Source organism: Papio anubis, chromosome 15 (genome assembly GCF_008728515.1).
Source record: "Papio anubis isolate 15944 chromosome 15, Panubis1.0, whole genome shotgun sequence".
In the NCBI taxonomy this organism is placed as follows: domain Eukaryota; kingdom Metazoa; phylum Chordata; class Mammalia; order Primates; family Cercopithecidae; genus Papio; species Papio anubis.
The window spans coordinates 30,655,797-30,672,974 of NC_044990.1; the positions used below are offsets into that span (position 1 = coordinate 30,655,797).

At 41.5% G+C, this 17,178-nt stretch overlaps 1 protein-coding gene across 4 annotated transcripts; it reads left to right on the plus strand.

Moving 5' to 3' along the window:
• Positions 1–26: 26 nt before the first annotated feature.
• On the plus strand, positions 27–17,094 carry ALG11 (ALG11 alpha-1,2-mannosyltransferase). Of its 4 annotated transcripts, none has more exons than XM_003913908.3 (4): positions 27–134; positions 6,920–7,150; positions 12,389–13,320; positions 16,668–17,094. In XM_003913908.3, exons 1-4 carry the CDS (start codon positions 91–93, stop codon positions 16,937–16,939), a joined length of 1,479 nt encoding a protein of 492 aa, XP_003913957.1. In that variant the 5' UTR covers positions 27–90; the 3' UTR covers positions 16,940–17,094. The 4 variants fall into 4 exon arrangements, with proteins under 4 accessions (XP_003913957.1, XP_009190229.1, XP_009190228.1 ...); XM_009191964.3 differs by having other exon boundaries at positions 76–245; positions 16,668–17,093; XM_009191965.4 differs by lacking the exon at positions 6,920–7,150 and having other exon boundaries at positions 31–134; positions 16,668–17,093.
• Positions 17,095–17,178: the final 84 nt, after the last annotated feature.

Consider the following 17,178-nt stretch of genomic DNA (forward strand, 5'->3'; position numbering starts at 1 on the left):
GTGAGGGCGGAGCGAGCATGGCTCGCTTTCTCAGGAGCCAATAGAGAAGAGGAAAGTGAAGCGTTTCCTGAGTTCGGGGGTCGGCGGAAGATGGCGGACGGCGAAAGGAGCTGGTACCTGTGCAAGTTGTTGAGGTGAGGAGCCGGTCGTGGGGCTCACAGACGTTTTCTCTTCTGTAGTGGTACTTGCCCGTCCAGTGCGGCTAAATTTTGCGAGTAAATGGCCTTCCTTGTCATGAATCTAAGGTAATTTCTCAGGCCAATGAGCAGTCTTCCTTTTTCTTGGGGGTGTTCTATATAGACTGGAACAGACTAGGTCTTAAAAACTCAATTTACCGCGTTTTCTTTTGTTTCACTGTTGGCTGAGTGGTCGAGTTACCTTTCCTGCTTCAGCTTTTTCTTTCTCTTTCACACTCCAGTTAGTCTGTCATAAATTATTCATATTCATTCCTCATTTTTCTTTACGATTGAGCTACGAGACATTTTCCAATCTATCATATCTCTCTTCAGTAAAGAAAAAACCGGATCTTCCTTCTCATCTCTTAGTTTCTCCTCTTAAACTCACCAAAACTGCCATTGTTAACACGTCACTTCAATATAAAGCTTATGTTGAATCCTCTGCTTTTTGATAATCTGTTATTTTAATTTTTATGATTGATGTAAGAAGTTGCATAAAATATTATTTTATTTGTATTACGTGTATACGCTGTTTCTTCTAGAAAAAGAATCTAGCAAATAGATGAGTAAAAGGAAAAACCCCCCGGAGTGCTACCATCCGGAGATAGCCACTGTTAACATTTTGGTGAAAAAACTCCCATACTTTTTTCCACCTTTGTTGTTGTAGTACTACTGAATTTTAAATGCCTTGCCCTCCACTAATAAAACAGAAGGCCTAGTATATTCTACCTACCTAGGTTTTTTTTTACCACCTACATATTTTTGTTCAGGCTGAAAATTTATAATTAACACCATAGCTTCCTGAATAGCAGTATGTACCTAATTCTCTCAAAAGTTCAGGCACTTCTTCATTTTTATCCCCTCTACTTCAAATTCTGTAATCATTACTTTAAACATTTTGAATGAGAAAGTCTATATTCAGAGCCTTTTGGTTCTTCCCTGCCATACGGAATATTCCTCAGTGCTTTACATTATAATGGCTAAATAAAGTCACTAACCAGACTTAAAGGACAGGTTTAACTTTAGTCATTATTCAGCTTTTAAGTTAAATGTTTAATAGTTCAGTTTGAAAAGCCTATCACATTAATTTTCCCACCTAAATTATTTGAAGGAATTGCCAGAAACGTCTTTTCATTATGGGTTAGCTGCATTTTAAATAAGCTTTTGAAAGCTTGTCCTGAGAAAACAAACTGTCCTCTGTAGTGTTGCTTTTATGAATTCATACATTCCAAATGTTAAATAAATGGTAAATCTTACCACTTTTGTCAGACTGTGTTCGTCCTTTAAGGCCGTGGTTCTCAAATTGTGTTCCATGAACCATGCGGGTCCCGAGGCCCTTCAATGGGTCCTCAACAAATCTGTTTTTGTAATAACATTAAGGTAATATTTGCCTATTTTACTATGTTGAGAAGTGCAAAAGTGATAGCGGATAAAACTAAGTGATAGTGGATTTTAATTAACAGTGTGAAAAGGTCATTAATAGGATTTCAGAGTCTGCATTGCAACTGACATTAAGAAATTGCATAACTTGTCAAATGTGGCCTAGCATCAAAGAACAATATCTGTAACTAGGTGAAAAATTAAATATATTTTAAATGTAAGCTCAATATGTATTAAAATATACTCCCTTTTCCTACTACATATCTAAGTTAGCCTGAATTTTCTTCATATACTTCAACAGAAACAACTTATCACTACAGATTGAATGCAGAAACAGAAGAGAGGAGCCACTGTCTGGTTTCACGTCAAGCCAGACATTAAAAAGATTTGCAAAAAATGTAAATCATTGGCACCCTTCTTGCTAAATTTCTTTTTTTGCTTTGGAAAATATTGTTTTTTAATAAAAACATTCACTTAATGTGTTATGAAAGAATTTTTATTTTCAAATGAATTCATAAAAATTTTAAAGTTCTTGGGCCGGGCGCGGTGGCTCAAGCCTGTAATCCCAGCACTTTGGGAGGCCGAGACGGGCGGATCACGAGGTCAGGAGATCGAGACCATCCTGGCTAACACGGTGAAACCCCGTCTCTACTAAAAAAATACAAAAAAACTAGCCGGGCGAGGTGGCGGGCGCCTGTAGTCCCAGCTACTCGGGAGGCTGAGGCAGGAGAATGGCGTGAACCCGGGAGGCGGAGCTTGCAGTGAGCTGAGATCTGGCCACTGCACTCCAGCCTGGGTGACAGAGCAAGACTCCGTCTCAAAAAAAAAAAAAAAAAAAAAAAAATTTTAAAGTTCTTTAGTTTTCATTTCTTATATGCTAAATATTGGTAGATATAAGCAGTGTAAACCACTGGTTCTCAATCGGGGTGATTTTTGCCCTTCACAAGGCATATGGCATTTGGCAATATCTGGAGGGTTTTTTTTTTTTTTAATTACATTGTTTTAGAGATAGAGTCTTGCTCTGTTGCCCAGGCTGGAGTGCAGTGGCATGATCATAGCTTACTACAGCCTGGAACTCCTGGGCTCAAGCAATCCTCCCATCTCATTCTCCCAAAGTGTTGGGATTACAGGCATGAGCCACCATGCCCAACTGATAATTTTGATTGGGAGGGTGCTACTGGCATCTAGTGGGTCAAGACCAAAGATGCTACTAAATATAATACATAGTACAACCTCCCCAACAAAGAATTATTTAGTCCAAAATGTCAGTAGTGTCAAGGATGAGAAACTCTGATGTAAACAAAAGATTGGATCTTCAGTAAAATTTTTAAGGGTATAAAGGTGTGTAAAGACTATAAAGGCCAAATTATTTTAGACCAATTATTTTAGCTTTGAAATAAAGTGCTCGTGTGGGATTTCAAATAGAGTCAAATACCTCTTCAAGTACACAATAGGAAATCCCACATGAGATTTGTTCACAATAGGAACAAATGAGGATTTGTTCACAATAGGAAATCCCACATGAGAACTTCATTTCAAAACTAAATATCAATAAAATATTTACTTCCGGCCAGGTGCAGCAGCTCATGCCTGTAATCTCAATGCTTTGGAAGGCCAAGGCAGGAGGATTACTTGAGGCCAAGAGTTTGAGACCAGCCTGGGCAACATAGAAAAACCCCATTTCTACAAAAAAAAAAAATTTTTAATTAGCTGGGTGTGGTAGCATGCACCTGTAGTCCCAGCTTCTCAGGAGCCTGAGGCAGGAGATCGCTTGAGCCAAGGAGTTTGGGGCTGCAGTGATTGCTATGATTGCGCCACTGCACTCCAGCCTGGGTGACAGAGTGAGACCCTGTATCTAAAAAAAGCAAAATTTACTTTTCTAATGAATTTGTATGTTTTCATGTGGGCAGTGAAAACTATGTGATATGGTTTGGCCATGACCCCACCCAAACCTCAAGTTGAATTTTATCTCCCAGAATTCCCATGTGTTGTGGGAGGGACCCAGGAGGAGGTAATTGAATCATGGGGGCCAGTCATTCCCGTGCTATTCTCGTGATAGTGAATAAGTCTCACGAGATCTGATGGGGTTTATCAAGGGTTTCTGCTTTTGCTTCTTTCTCATTTTTCTCTTGCTGCCACCATGTAAGAAGTGCCTTACACCTCCCGCTATGATTCTGAGGCCTCACAGCCATGTGGAACTGTAAGTCCAATTAAACCTATTTTTATTCCCAGTTTCGAGTATGTCTTTATCAGCAGCATGAAAACGAACTAATATAGTAAATTGGTACCAGTAGAGTGGTGTGCTGCTGAAGAGATATCCGAAAATGTGGAAGCGACTTTGGAACTGGGCAACAGGCAGAGGCTGGAACAGTTTGGAGGGCTCAGAAGAAGAAGGAAAATGTGGGAAAGTTTGGAACTTCCTAGAGACTTGTTGAATGGCTTTGAACAAAATGCGGATAGTGATATGAACAGTGAAATCCAGGCTGAGGTGGTCTCAGATGGAGATGAAGAACTTGTTGGGAACTGGAGAAAGGTGACTCTTCTTATGTTTTAACAAAGGGATTGGAGGCATTTTGCCCCTGCCCTAGAGATTTGTGGAACTTTGAACTTGAAAGAGATGATTTAGGGTATCTGGTGTAAGAAATTTCTAAGCAGCAAAGCATTCAAGAAGTGACTTGGATGCTGTTAAAAAGCATTCCATTTTAATAGGGGAACAGAGCATAAAAGTTCAGAAAATTTGCAGCCTGACAATGCAGTAGAAAAGAAAGACCCATTTTTTGAGGAGAAATTCAAGTTGGCTGCGGAAATTTGCATAAGTAGCAAGGCGCCTAATGTTACTCCCCAAGACCATGGGGAAAAATGTCTCCAGGCCATGTCAGAGACCTTCACGGCAGCCTCTTCCATCGCAGGCCTGGAGGCCCAGGAGGGAAAAGTGGTTTTGTGGGCCGGGCCCAGGGTCCCTGTGCTGTGTGCAGCGTAAGGACTTGGTGCCCTGTGTCCCAGCTGCTCCAGTTATGGCTGAAAGGGGCCAACATAGAGCTAGTGCTGTGGCTTCAGAGGGTGAAAGCCCCAAGTCTTGGTAGCTTCACATGATGTTGAGCCTGCAAGTGCACAGAAGTCAAGAATTGAGGTTTGGGAACCTCTGCCTAGATTTCAGAAGATGTGTAGAAATGCCTGGATGCCCAGGCAAAAGCTTGCCACCAGGGCGGGGCCCTCATGGAGAACCTCTGCCAGGGCGGTGCAGAAGGGAAATGTGGGGTTGGAGCCCCCACGCAGAGTCCCTACTGGGACACTGCCTAGTGGAGCTGTAAGAAGAGGGCCACCATCCTCTAGACCCCAGAGTGGTAGATCCACCAACAGCTTGCACCGTGTGCCTGGAAAAGCCTCAGACACTCAACACCAGCCCATGAAAGCAGCCAGGAGGGAGGCTGTACCCTGCAAATCCACAGGGGCGGAGCTGCTCAAGACCATGGGAACCCAGCTTTTTCTTCACTCTTTCATCACCGTGACCTGGATGTGAGACCTGGAGTCAAAGAAGATCATTTTGGAGCTTTAAAAATTTGACTGCCCTGCTGGATTTCGGACTCGCGTGGGCCCTGTAACCCCTTTGTTTTGGCCAATTTCTCCCATTTGGAACAGCTGTACTTACCTAATATCTGTACCCCCATTGTATCTGGGAAGTAACTAGCTTACTTTTGATTTTACAGGCTCATAGGCGGAAGGGACTTGCCTTGTCTCAGACGAGCCTTTGGACTGTGAACTTTTGGGTTAATGCTGAAATCAGTTAAGACTTTGGGGGACTGTTGGGAAGGCATAATTGGTTTTGAAATGTGAGGACATGAGATTTGGAGGGGCCGGGACAGAATGATATGGCCATGTCCCCCGCAAATCTCAGTTTGAATTGTATCTCCCAAAATTCCCATGTGTTGTGGAAGGGACCCAGGGGAAGATAATTGAATCATGGGGGCCGGTCTTTCCCATGCTATTCTCATGATAATGAATAAGTCTCATGAGATCTGATGGGTTTATCAGGGGTTTCCGCTTTTGCTTATTCCTCATTTTTCTCTTGCCCACTGCCATGTAAGAAGTGCCTTACACCTCTTGCCATGATTCTGGTGTCTCCCTAGTCATGTGGAACTGTAAGTCCAATTAAGTCTCTTTTTGTTCCCCATTTTGGGTATGTCTTTATCAGCAGTGTGAAAACGAAATTAAATAAACTATGTAACTACACAAAACATCTCCCTATTTGCCTAGGCTAGTAAGCAGCCCAGAGCCCAATCTGGTGTTCACTACTATGTATGTAAATATAGCCTGCATACCTGTATCCGTCAGCAGCCACCATCCCAACATACACACCATCTTTATTCTATTTTCCCTGGTCCTGACTTTTTGTTATTTAACTTTTGGCATTTTATTGTTTTTAAATCCTATAAGCCCTCCTCAAATCCTTTATAAAGGATAGGCAGAGTATGAAAAATATTAAGTTAGGTTCCAACTGTATTGGCAACCCTAAAAGAAAAGCACCTTGACATTTTATTTTAACATATTTTAAGCAACATCTGAAGAGATAATAAACTTTTGCATCTGTCATATATTCACTGGATGCCTTCTCTGTGCCAGGCATTATACTTGGCATTGGGGATATGATACGAGCAAGCTTGGGCCCTTGCTTTTGTAGAGCTTCAATCAACCTGACAGTAATAGAGAACCTTTTAACAGTCACTTTGTGAATGAGTTTACTAATGAGTATTAAGTAGAACATCAGTGGGTTTTTGGCAGCTCATTCAGAGGCACATAAGGGAAGGTAGTAGTATTAGGTCATGTAAATAGAGCAAATACAGAACTCAAAATGGAAGTGAAGAAATATAAGTTCCATTCCTTTATCCCAAAAATTGTTCTTCCTGAGGTGAAGCGACAGAATGAAAAAGATTTACTGTCTTACCAGACTTTAATGGAATATTGATCATTCAAAAGACATATTTTTTTTGGCATCTGACCCTCAAAATGACAGTATATAACACATTCTTAATCATGTCTGGTTTAGATTAATAGTTAAATTTGTTTTAATCCCATAACATATATACTAAGTTAGGAGAAAGGGGATTCAATGTTGATTTTTACTGCTGATTAAAGTATGTTCATTTGGTAACATGCTACAGGAATTGGAATTAAAGGGGACTTATCCTTTCAATATTGGATCAGAATTAGAATTTTCATACTTGAGTATTTTGTTAGCAGACTTGTTAAAGACAATTCTCTCTTTGTTACTAATATATAAAGTAGATATGTAAAAGCAGACTTTAATTTGTAATTTTTTAAATGTATATATCACATTGATTCTCAACTTTGTCCTCTTATTTCAGGTTTTTTTATTCATTATTCTTCCCTGGGCTAATTGTATGTGGAACTTTATGTGTGTGTTTGGTCATTGTCCTTTGGGGAATCAGACTGCTGCTACAGAGAAAGAAAAAATTAGTGTCAACTAGCAAAAATGGGAAAAATCAAATGGTGATTGCATTTTTTCATCCATACTGCAATGCTGGTGGAGGAGGAGAAAGAGTTTTATGGTGTGCTTTAAGAGCCCTGCAGAAAAAGTAGGTATCCATCTTTCTTAGCTAATTTGCTATATTGTTCCATTTCTTAAAAATTATTAACCAGAAATTCATCTTTCTTTTTTTTTTTTTTTGAAACAGAGTCTCACTCTGTCACCCAGGCTGGAGTGCAGTGGCACAATCTCGGCTCACTGCAAGCTCCATCTCCCAGGTTTATGCCATTCTCCTGCCTCAGCCTCCCGAGTAGCTGGGACTACAGGCACCCACCACCACACCCGGCTAAGTTTTTGTATTTTTAGTAGAGACAGGGTTTCACCATGTTAGCCAGGATGGTCTTGATCTCCTGACCTTGTGATCCGCCTGCCTCGGCCTCCCAAAGTGCTGGTATTACAGGCGTGAGCCACCATGCCCGGCCTCATCTTTCTAAAGTACCTAAAGTAAAAAATGAATTCCTTTTTAAACTGTTCCTCAATAAGAAAATATTTCTTTCATGTGCCTGCATGCCTTATCTTATTTGATTTTAGTTACTATGATAAAGAAATAGACAAACCCGGGCATGGTGGCTCACACCTGTAATCCCAGTATTTTGTGAAGCCATGGCAGGTGAATCACTTGAGCCCAAGAGTTTGAGACCAGCCTGGGCACCATGGTGAAACCCTGTCTCTACAAAAAATTATCTGGGCACGGTGATGCGCACCAGCTACTCCAGAGGCTGAGGTGGAAAGACTGACTGAGCCTGGGAGGTCAATGCTACAATGAGCCGTGATTGTGCACTCACTGCACTTCAGCCTGGGTGACAGAGTGAGAACCCATCTCAAGGAAAAAAAAGAAAAAGAAAGAAAGAAATGGACAGTGGATGGGGAAAACATCTGCCCCTTTATGGCATAATTTAATGGGAATAACTGGTCTCCTTGGGAGTGTATACAGAAGACTTAATAAGTAATAAACAAATATAGCAAGTACCTCAGAGCACTTTAAGCCTGAATACTTTCAGGCAGTTGTGGCACACAGGAGTAATCTTTATGAAAGTATCTATTTGACTCAAATTTTTATATCATTACCAGCTGGATAGTCTCAAGTTACCATGTTAGAAGGAATATGGTGTTATACATCTTTTAAGATTTGAGGCTTCCTCATCTTCACCCCCCATGCCCCAAAAATATTTATGATTCCCTTTTAGAAAGGAAAAAGCATAGTAGGGTCCATTATTTTATCATATGAGGAAAACTGTTATTCTTCATGGTTACCCTACTTCCTGGTACGCACCATTCATTCAGTGCCAAGGCCTTCACACAGAATTCGCTCTGCTATACTTTTCTGTAATCTTGGCCCATCCTAGCTTCCAGCCCCTACCCCTGTATTTGCTCTGCCATCTTCTGTAACTGCCTAAATACAAAGAATTCTCATAATTCCCAACTCTGTGACGCTTTTCCTACTCTCATTGATACTACTTTTTTCTTCTCTAACCAGATTATCTACCTCTTGAGGGCAGCAGTAAAGTTTCATATCTGTACACATAGTCCCCAGCAGCCTGTATTACTCCTAACCCATCTACAAGGATAAAAAAAACAAATCATTAATATGACTTGGAAGATACTTTTTCATCTTGCTCTGGCCACATCGTGTTTCTCATCCCTCCCCATTCCTTCACACATACTCTGCTCCAACATGCAGAACAAGGAGCAGCTTCCCAAACACATCATGCTGTCTCTAGAGTCATTCCCTTTCTATATAGTGTTCTTTTCTTCTGAAATAACCTTTTTCTCCCCAGTTAATTTCTACAAGTCTTTTCTAACTCAACACATACTACAGTGCACTTTTCTTTTTTTTTTTTTTTTTGAGATGGAGTCTCTCTCTGTCGCCCAGGTTGGAGTGCAATGGCGCGATCTCGGCTCACTGCGAGCTCCGCCTCCCAGGTTCATGCCATTCTCCTGCCTCAGCCTCCAAGTAGCTGGGACTACAGGCACGCACCACCACGCCCGGCTAATTTTTTTTTTTTTTTTTTTTTGTATTTTTAGTAGAGACGGGGTTTCACCGTGTTAGCCAGGATGGTCTCGATCTCCTGACCTCATGATCCGCCCACCTCGGCTTCCCAAAGTGCTGGGATTATAGGCATGAGCCACCGCGCCCGGCTACAGTGCACTTTTCATTCAACCTAGTAGTATTTACTGGGGACCTGGCTACATGTCAGGCACTGTTCTAGAGGTTGAGATTAAGGGAACAAGATCGATCAACTCCTTCTGTCCTGGACATTTGATTTTAGTTGAGAGAGACAAGATAATAAGCAAAGAAGAAAAATATCAAATAGTGAGAAGTGCTATATAAAAAGTTAAAATAGGGTAATATAGGAGTGTCTTGATACTTTAGATTGAGTGATCAGGGAAATCTCTGATAACACTTAACCAAAATCTGAATGACAAAAACAGCTGCATTCATGGCATGATGATTGTATGTCAGGTATTGTTTGAAGTGCTTTACATGTGTTAGCTCGCTTGATCCTCAGAACAGCCTTATGTAGTTGTTACCATTATCCTCATTTGACAAAGAAGAAAACTGGGGCACTAGAGCCTATGTTCTGAACCACATGCTAAACTGCCTGCCTTATGAAAAGACTGAGTGAAAATGACAAGAGAATTCAGAGTAGGGAGAACAACCACTGCAAGTTCCCTAAGGCTCGTTGGAGCTTGGCGTGTTCAAAGAAAAGGATGCCAGTTTGGCCGCACCCTGGAGGGCAAAGGAGAGCATGGGAAGGGAGGTGACGGAGGCAGGTTCCAGATCACACAGGACTTGAGTGATCAGGGAAAGTAGTTTAGATTTTATTCTAAGGGCTATAGTAAACCAGTTTTGGGGTTACTGTTCTGTGACGTAGTTTAGGGGCTGCCGTGTTTGGTCTCTATCATACTGTTGCAATTAGATGGCAGCTGGGGCTGGAGCCATCTGAAGCCTTTTTCACTCACATTCTGGTTCTTGGGCTGGGATAACTGGAACTGCTAGGGGCTGTCGGGCATTTCTCTCACTGAGGAGCTTCTTCATGTGACTTAGTTGGGCTTGCATACAACATAGCAGTCTCGGGCTGGTTGGACTCCGTACATGACAGCTGTCTTCTCCTAGCATGAGCATTCCAAGAGACAGGAAGTAGGAGCTGCCAGTCCCTTAGAGTCTATGTTGGGAAACTGGCACAATGTCATTTTTGCCATATTTTGTTGGTCAAAATAGTCACAGAGCCCAGTGTTATTCCAGGGGAGGGGACTTAGATGTCACCTCTCAATGGGAAAAGTATCAAAGAATTTGTGGCCTAGCCGGGCACAGTAGCTCACATCTGTAATCCCAACACCTTCGGAGGCCAAGTCTGGCAGATCACTTGAGGCCAGGAGTTTGAGACCAGCCTGGTTAACATGGCAAAACCCCATCTCTACTGAAAAAACACAAAAATTAGCTGGGCATGGTGGCACACACCTGTAATCCCAGCTACTCAGGAGGCTGAGGCATGAAAATCACTTGAACCTGAGAGGTGGAGGCTACGATATGCCAAGATCGTGCCACTGTACTCCCGCCTGGGCAACAGACAGAGCGAGACCCTGTCTTTAAAAAAGAAGGAAAAAAGCAAATGGAATTTGTAGGCATTTTTAGGCTACCAGAGATCACAATCTTTTTTTACATTTTAAAAGGCTCATTCTTGCTGCTGGGTAGAGAGTGACTGGGAAGGAGCCAGAGAGGAGCAGTTAGGTTGTCATCCTTTAGGCTTCCACAGCATCCTGTGGGTGTCTTTATCAATGCGTAGCACACAGTTTTGCAGTTATTTGTTTTGCATGTCTGTTTTCTCCACTGGACTGAGCCTCTGAAATAAAGATTCTCTCTCATCTCCATACCCCCAAAACCTGGCATCTCATACTAGATGCCTAATAAATGGGTTTTTTGTTTTCTTTTTCTTTTTCTTTTTTTTTCTTTTTTTTTTTTTTTTTTTTGAGATGGAGTTTCACTCTTGTTGCCCAGGTTAGAATGCAATGGCATCATCTTGGCTCACCACAACCTCCGCCTACTGGGTTCAAGGGATTCTCCTGCCTCGGCCCCCCACGTAGCTGGGATTATAGGCATGTGCCACCACGCCCAGCTAATTTTGCATTTTTAGTAGAGACAGAGTTTCTCCATGTTGGTCAGGCTGGTCTTGAACTCCCGACCTCAGGTGATCCACCCACCTTGGCCTCCCAAAGTGCTGGGATTACAGGCGTGAGCCATTGCACCTGGCCAATAAATGTTTTATGACTCAAAGAATAATTATAAACGGAGACCAAAGCATTACAAGTCATAAGAATATACTTTTAGATATTTTCATACTAATTATATCTAATTGTGATATAGGCACAAGAGCTAGCTTTTAAAGCCTTTTTGCATTTTTCAGATAAAAACCCTGAGTATTGCTTTAGTACTGTGATCCTCTCTGAAGACAGGTTTGTTGAATCTTAACGCTTGTTTATGGTATTTTTTACTAAGAATACTGTCAAAATTTTTTAGTATTTCTTTAGAACATCTCATTCATAAATCAACACTTATTGTTGATGCCTATTCTGTGTGAAACCCTCAGTGGAGGAAATGGCAAAGAACTAGATGTCACAGTCTCATTTGAAGGACTATACTTCTAATTGAATAAAAAATGTAGAAAACATCATTTTTAGTATGACCAACATGGAGAAACCCCGTCTCTACTGAAAATACCAAATTAGCCAGGCGTGGTGGTGCGTGTCTGTAATTCCAGCTACTCGGGAGGCTAAGGCAGGAGAAGTACTTGAACCCGGGAGGCAGAGGTTGTGAGCCAAGATCGCGCCATTGCACTCCAGCCTGCACAACAAGAGTGAAACTCTGTCTCAAAAAAAAAAAAAACAAAACAAAACAAATCTTCTTTATGACTGTAAAAAAATAGTTATCTACAACTTTTTGCTTGATTTTAACCTAATATATTCTTTCTTATTTATTTATTTATTTATTTATTTTGAGACGGAATTTCGCTCTTGTTGCCCAGGCAGGAGTGCAATGGCGTGATCTTCGCTCTCAGTCTCTCAGGGTAGGTAGCAGGCATCTTTTTTTTTTTTGAGATGGAGTCTCACTCTGTTGCCCAGGATGGAGTTCAGTGGCACAGTCTTGGCTCACTGCAACCTCCGCCTCCTGGGTTCAAGCGATTCTTCTGCCTCAGCCTCCTGAGTAGCTGGGATTACAGGCATGTGCCCCCATGTCTGGCTAATTTTTGTAACTTAATACATTCTTAACCATTACATTCTATTTTAGGTATCCTGAAGCAGTTTATGTTGTTTATACCGGCGATGTTAATGTCAGCGGTCAACAGATACTAGAAGGTGCTTTCAGAAGATTTAACATCAGATTAATTCACCCAGTGCAGTTTGTTTTTTTAAGGAAACGCTATCTTGTGGAAGATTCACTGTATCCTCACTTCACACTGCTGGGCCAAAGTCTAGGATCCATTTTTCTTGGCTGGGAAGCTCTAATGCAGTGTGTTCCTGATGTTTACATCGATTCAATGGGATACGCTTTTACACTTCCTCTGTTTAAGTATATAGGGGGTTGCCAAGTTGGAAGCTATGTTCATTATCCCACTATCAGCACCGACATGCTCTCTGTAGTGAAGAATCAAAATATTGGATTTAATAATGCAGCCTTCATTACCAGGAATCCTTTTCTCAGCAAAGTAAAGCTCATCTACTACTATTTATTTGCTTTTATTTATGGACTTGTTGGTTCTTGCAGTGATGTAGTCATGGTCAATTCTTCTTGGACACTAAACCATATTCTCTCACTATGGAAAGTTGGGAATTGCACTAACATTGTTTATCCACCTTGTGATGTGCAGACATTTCTGGATATTCCCTTACATGAGAAAAAGATGACTCCAGGACATTTGCTGGTTTCTGTTGGCCAGTTTAGGCCGGAAAAGAATCATCCATTGCAGATCAGAGCCTTTGCTAAATTGCTGAATAAGAAGATGGTTGAGTCATCTCCTTCTCTTAAACTTGTCCTCATTGGAGGTTGTCGTAACAAAGATGATGAACTTAGGGTAAACCAACTGAGAAGGCTCTCTGAGGATTTAGGAATTCAAGAATATGTGGAATTTAAAATAAACATTCCATTTGATGAATTAAAGAATTATTTGTCTGAAGCAACGATTGGTCTGCATACCATGTGGAACGAGCATTTTGGGATTGGTGAGTTTGGCCTTTAAACAACTTGTTTGATGCCATGAGATACACATTTTAGGTTCTTTTGATAAAATGATGAAACTCTGGAAGTCTGCATCATGCCCTAATTCTCTTCCCCTCGTCCACCAAATACACTTTCCTCATTTGAGACTAAGTAGTTAACAATAGCAGCTAGTATTTATTGACCAATTCCTGTGTGCAGGCCACTGTGTTGAGATTTTTACGTGTATTATCTAATTTAAGCCCCTCTAAACCCCTATTTGATAGGTGTTATTGTTATTCCTATTTTATAAATAAGGAAACTCAGGCACAGGAAGGTTTAGAAATTGCTCAAGTTCAGTTACACAGTAAGTAAATGGTAGAGTCCGGATTCTAACCCAGATAGCCCCTGCTCTTAACAGCAACATTTTCTCTCCCCATCTAACCCCACTACGTACTTACTGGTATAGATTCCTGGGCCTACCCTAGTCCTACGGAATGGCCAAATGAGAATCTCTGGACAAAGCCCAGGTAGATGTATTTTGATAATGCTGCTTAAGTGATTCTGTTATACATCAAAAGATGAGAACCGCTGTTTGCATAGGGACTTCTCACAGTAACTCTTTTAGTCTTTTATTGATTCTACCCTCACCATGGACTGGCCCTCCTCTTTGTGCCAGATCGCATCATAAGTCTTCAACTTAAATCTCCTTGCCTTTTAGCCTCTCTCGTTTATTCTGGCACAAACTACTATCTCCATTCTGACCTGTTAAGCACACATTTTGCTGTAAAACCAAGTACTGCTTTGTGTTTAATTTGGGTCCACGTATATTTCTCAAGCGCTTTGTGCCTCACACTGTTAGTTGTTAGAGGAAATGAGGATAACATAAAAGTGACACTTCCTAAACTAAGACTACAATTTCTCTTATACTTTTTTCACTCCTAGTTAGTAGTATAGTACTAGGCCCAGGTTGACCCAACCTTTTGCCTGGGATCTGACCTGCTGTGCTTCCTTGCATAGAAACTCACTAAACATTCAGTCTACTGAGCACTTGGGTGGATGCTAGGGATGTGGTGGAGACGGGAGCTGCTTGGCCTGTCAGAGGCTTCCTGCCCTCTGGTGGAACCAACAGGCTACACAGGCAAGTGCTGTGTGCCAGGTGCTATGCTAAGGACGTGCAGGGTGATGTGAAAGTGCCAAAGAGAAACCTAACACAGACTTGTGCGGGCAGAGAACAGTTGCCCAAGGAAGTGATGTGACACTTGAGCAGGACCCGAACAATAATTAGAGGTTAGCCAGGAGAGACGGGAGAGTCTCCAGCAGAGGGAACAGCACTATGACAGGAGTGACAACAGATGCATCAATAGGAACATTAAGCAGGAAGACAACAGAGAGGTGATATGGGCCAGGTTAAGCCAGTGGAAAAGAACGGCAGGATTTTAAGTATTGTATGCAAAAGCTTTCTGATTTCTGCAGTCCATTCTGGCCACATGGGGAGTGGATCAGTGAAGAGCTGGGAGAGCAAGATTGGAAAGGCAGTAAGATGCGAGCCGGCCTACTGTAGGAGCCCAGATGGAGGTACTAGTGAGCTGAACTTGGTAGGTGAACATGCTTGAGAGACATTCTGCAGTGTATTGACCAGGACTTGGTGATTAACTGGATGTGTTAAATGAGGGAGGAAGAGAAGACCACCTAGGGTTTTGGGAGCTGAGCAGCTCTGAGAATGGTGTTGGCTTTCTCCCAGAGGGGAAATCCAAGAGCAGATACCATTAATGAGCCAAGTTTTGAACCTGCAGAGTCTGAGTTCATCTGTGGGACATGTGAGGGCATGCGTCCAGGAGGTGGTTTTGTATATAGGAGTCTGAAGTTGAGGAGAGGAATCTGGTCTGGAAATACAAAATGCAGATTGTCCTTGTGCAGGTAGTTATCAAAGCTCCCATGGATGTGGATAAGATTGCCTGGGGAATATGTACAGAGCGAGAAGAGGCTCTCAGTACAAAATGCAGAGAACAGAAACAGCTGAGAAATGGGGAGAAGAAATGGAGAAGGGGGAGAGCCAGCCAAGTGCAGTGTCTTAGAAACCAAGGAAGAGAGTGTTTGGAGAAGAATGAAGAGGGCACAGATTCCGATGCTGCCCAGATGCTGGGGAAGGTAAGGCAGTCACTGGTGACCTGGGCAAGAGCAGTCTTAAGGGAGAAGTAGAAGAAAAGTCAGACTATGAGCAAAAATCAAAAGTTGAGCACTCAGAAGTGAACAAGTAGAGTTGGTAAGTGCAAACCACACTTTCAGTAAGTTTGTGAAGTGCGGAGCAGGAAGAAGAGACAATGGCTAGGGGTGGGTATTGCAGGACCTGAGGAGAGGCATGTGGCGCCCTAGCTTCAATGCTGATAGGAAGGAGCCAGTAGAGAGGGAAAGGGTAAAATTGATTAGATGAAGGTCTCTGAGAAAGTACAGGATGCTCTCCAACCTCAAGCAGGATACGATATGAGCTACTGAATTCTATTCTGCAGGGATTTCACCACTGTTTTAGAAACATTTGGAGTTATTTAATTTCTCTCCTATACATCCAGGATGATACCAGTTCTGTACCATCCTTCAGATAATTGGGAAAGCAGTCACTTAAATCATTCTCTGAAGGGCTTAATTCTCCTAGGAATACAGCTAAGAAAGGCTGGCTAGATTAATTTATATTTCATGTGTATCATTTGGCAGAAACTAACCACAACTTTCATTTAGTTCAGCACTGTTGTTGGGCACGCAGTAGTCTCAAATATGCCAGAAATCCAGGCAGTAACATAAGCACGGCAATAGTATGCTTCACTTAGGTGATTCACATTTTTTATTTTTTCTACTAATGTAATTTGAACTATTAAAATTGTTTTTGATATCTTTTTACTCCTTTTGTTTTTCTAATACCTGTTAATATTCTACCATCTTGCTAACATTCTCTAGTCTTTTTTAATCATCTGCAATATATCTTTTTTAATAGGCTAGTCTTCCATCTACTTGTCTATTTTAACTAAGAATAAAGCAGCAGGCTAGGTGTGGTAGCTCACGCTGGTAAATCCCAGCACTTTGGGAGGCCAAGATGGGAGGACCACTTGAGGCTAGGAGTTAGAGGCCAGCCTGGGCAACATAGTGAGACCGTCTCTCTCCAAAAAAAAAAAAAAAATTGTATTATTATGAAGCTTTGAAAACTAAATAACTTAAAATTATTTTATTTTGTACTATAGAAGTTAAGCAAATGTCTAGACATATAGACATTTAATTTTCTCATAAGTCCCTTAAAATTTTTGAAGATTTCTGTTCATCCTCATTCTTATGAACACACTCAAAAACTTAAAATACTACATGATTTTTGTTTTTTTCTCAGGAGTTGTGGAGTGTATGGCAGCTGGCACAATTATCCTTGCACACAATTCAGGGGGCCCAAAGCTTGACATTGTCGTTCCTCACGAAGGAGATATAACTGGCTTTCTGGCTGAGAGTGAAGAAGACTATGCTGAAACTATCGCTCACATTCTTTCCATGTCTGCAGAAAAGAGACTCCAAATCAGAAAAAGTGCTCGTGCATCTGTAAGCAGATTCTCTGATCAGGAATTTGAAGTGACATTCCTATCATCTGTGGAAAAGTTATTTAAGTAATGCCATATCTGGAAAATTAAAGATATTTTATATAAACTGGTTAAACACCTTCATATGTAAATATTTTTCTAAATTCAATCTCATTTGTCAAATCATTTTACTTTAGAAAACAGACAAGAAAATTTCCTTTTAGAATAAAAGGAAGTGTTGAAAAGAAAATGGATGACTAGCCGGGCGCGGTGGCTCACGCCTGTAATCCTAGCACTTTGGGAGGCCGAGGCGGGCGGATCACAAGGTCA

Bases quoted from the DNA above. Each gene is read 5' to 3' on its own strand.
- ALG11 (XM_003913908.3), top strand. From the start codon at position 91: ATGGCGGACGGCGAAAGGAGCTGGTACCTGTGCAAGTTGTTGAG. The intron at 7,151-12,388 runs GTAGGTATCCAT...ATTCTATTTTAG, and splicing joins TTAAGAGCCCTGCAGAAAAA to GTATCCTGAAGCAGTTTATG. The intron at 13,321-16,667 runs GTGAGTTTGGCC...TTTTTTTCTCAG, and splicing joins GAACGAGCATTTTGGGATTG to GAGTTGTGGAGTGTATGGCA.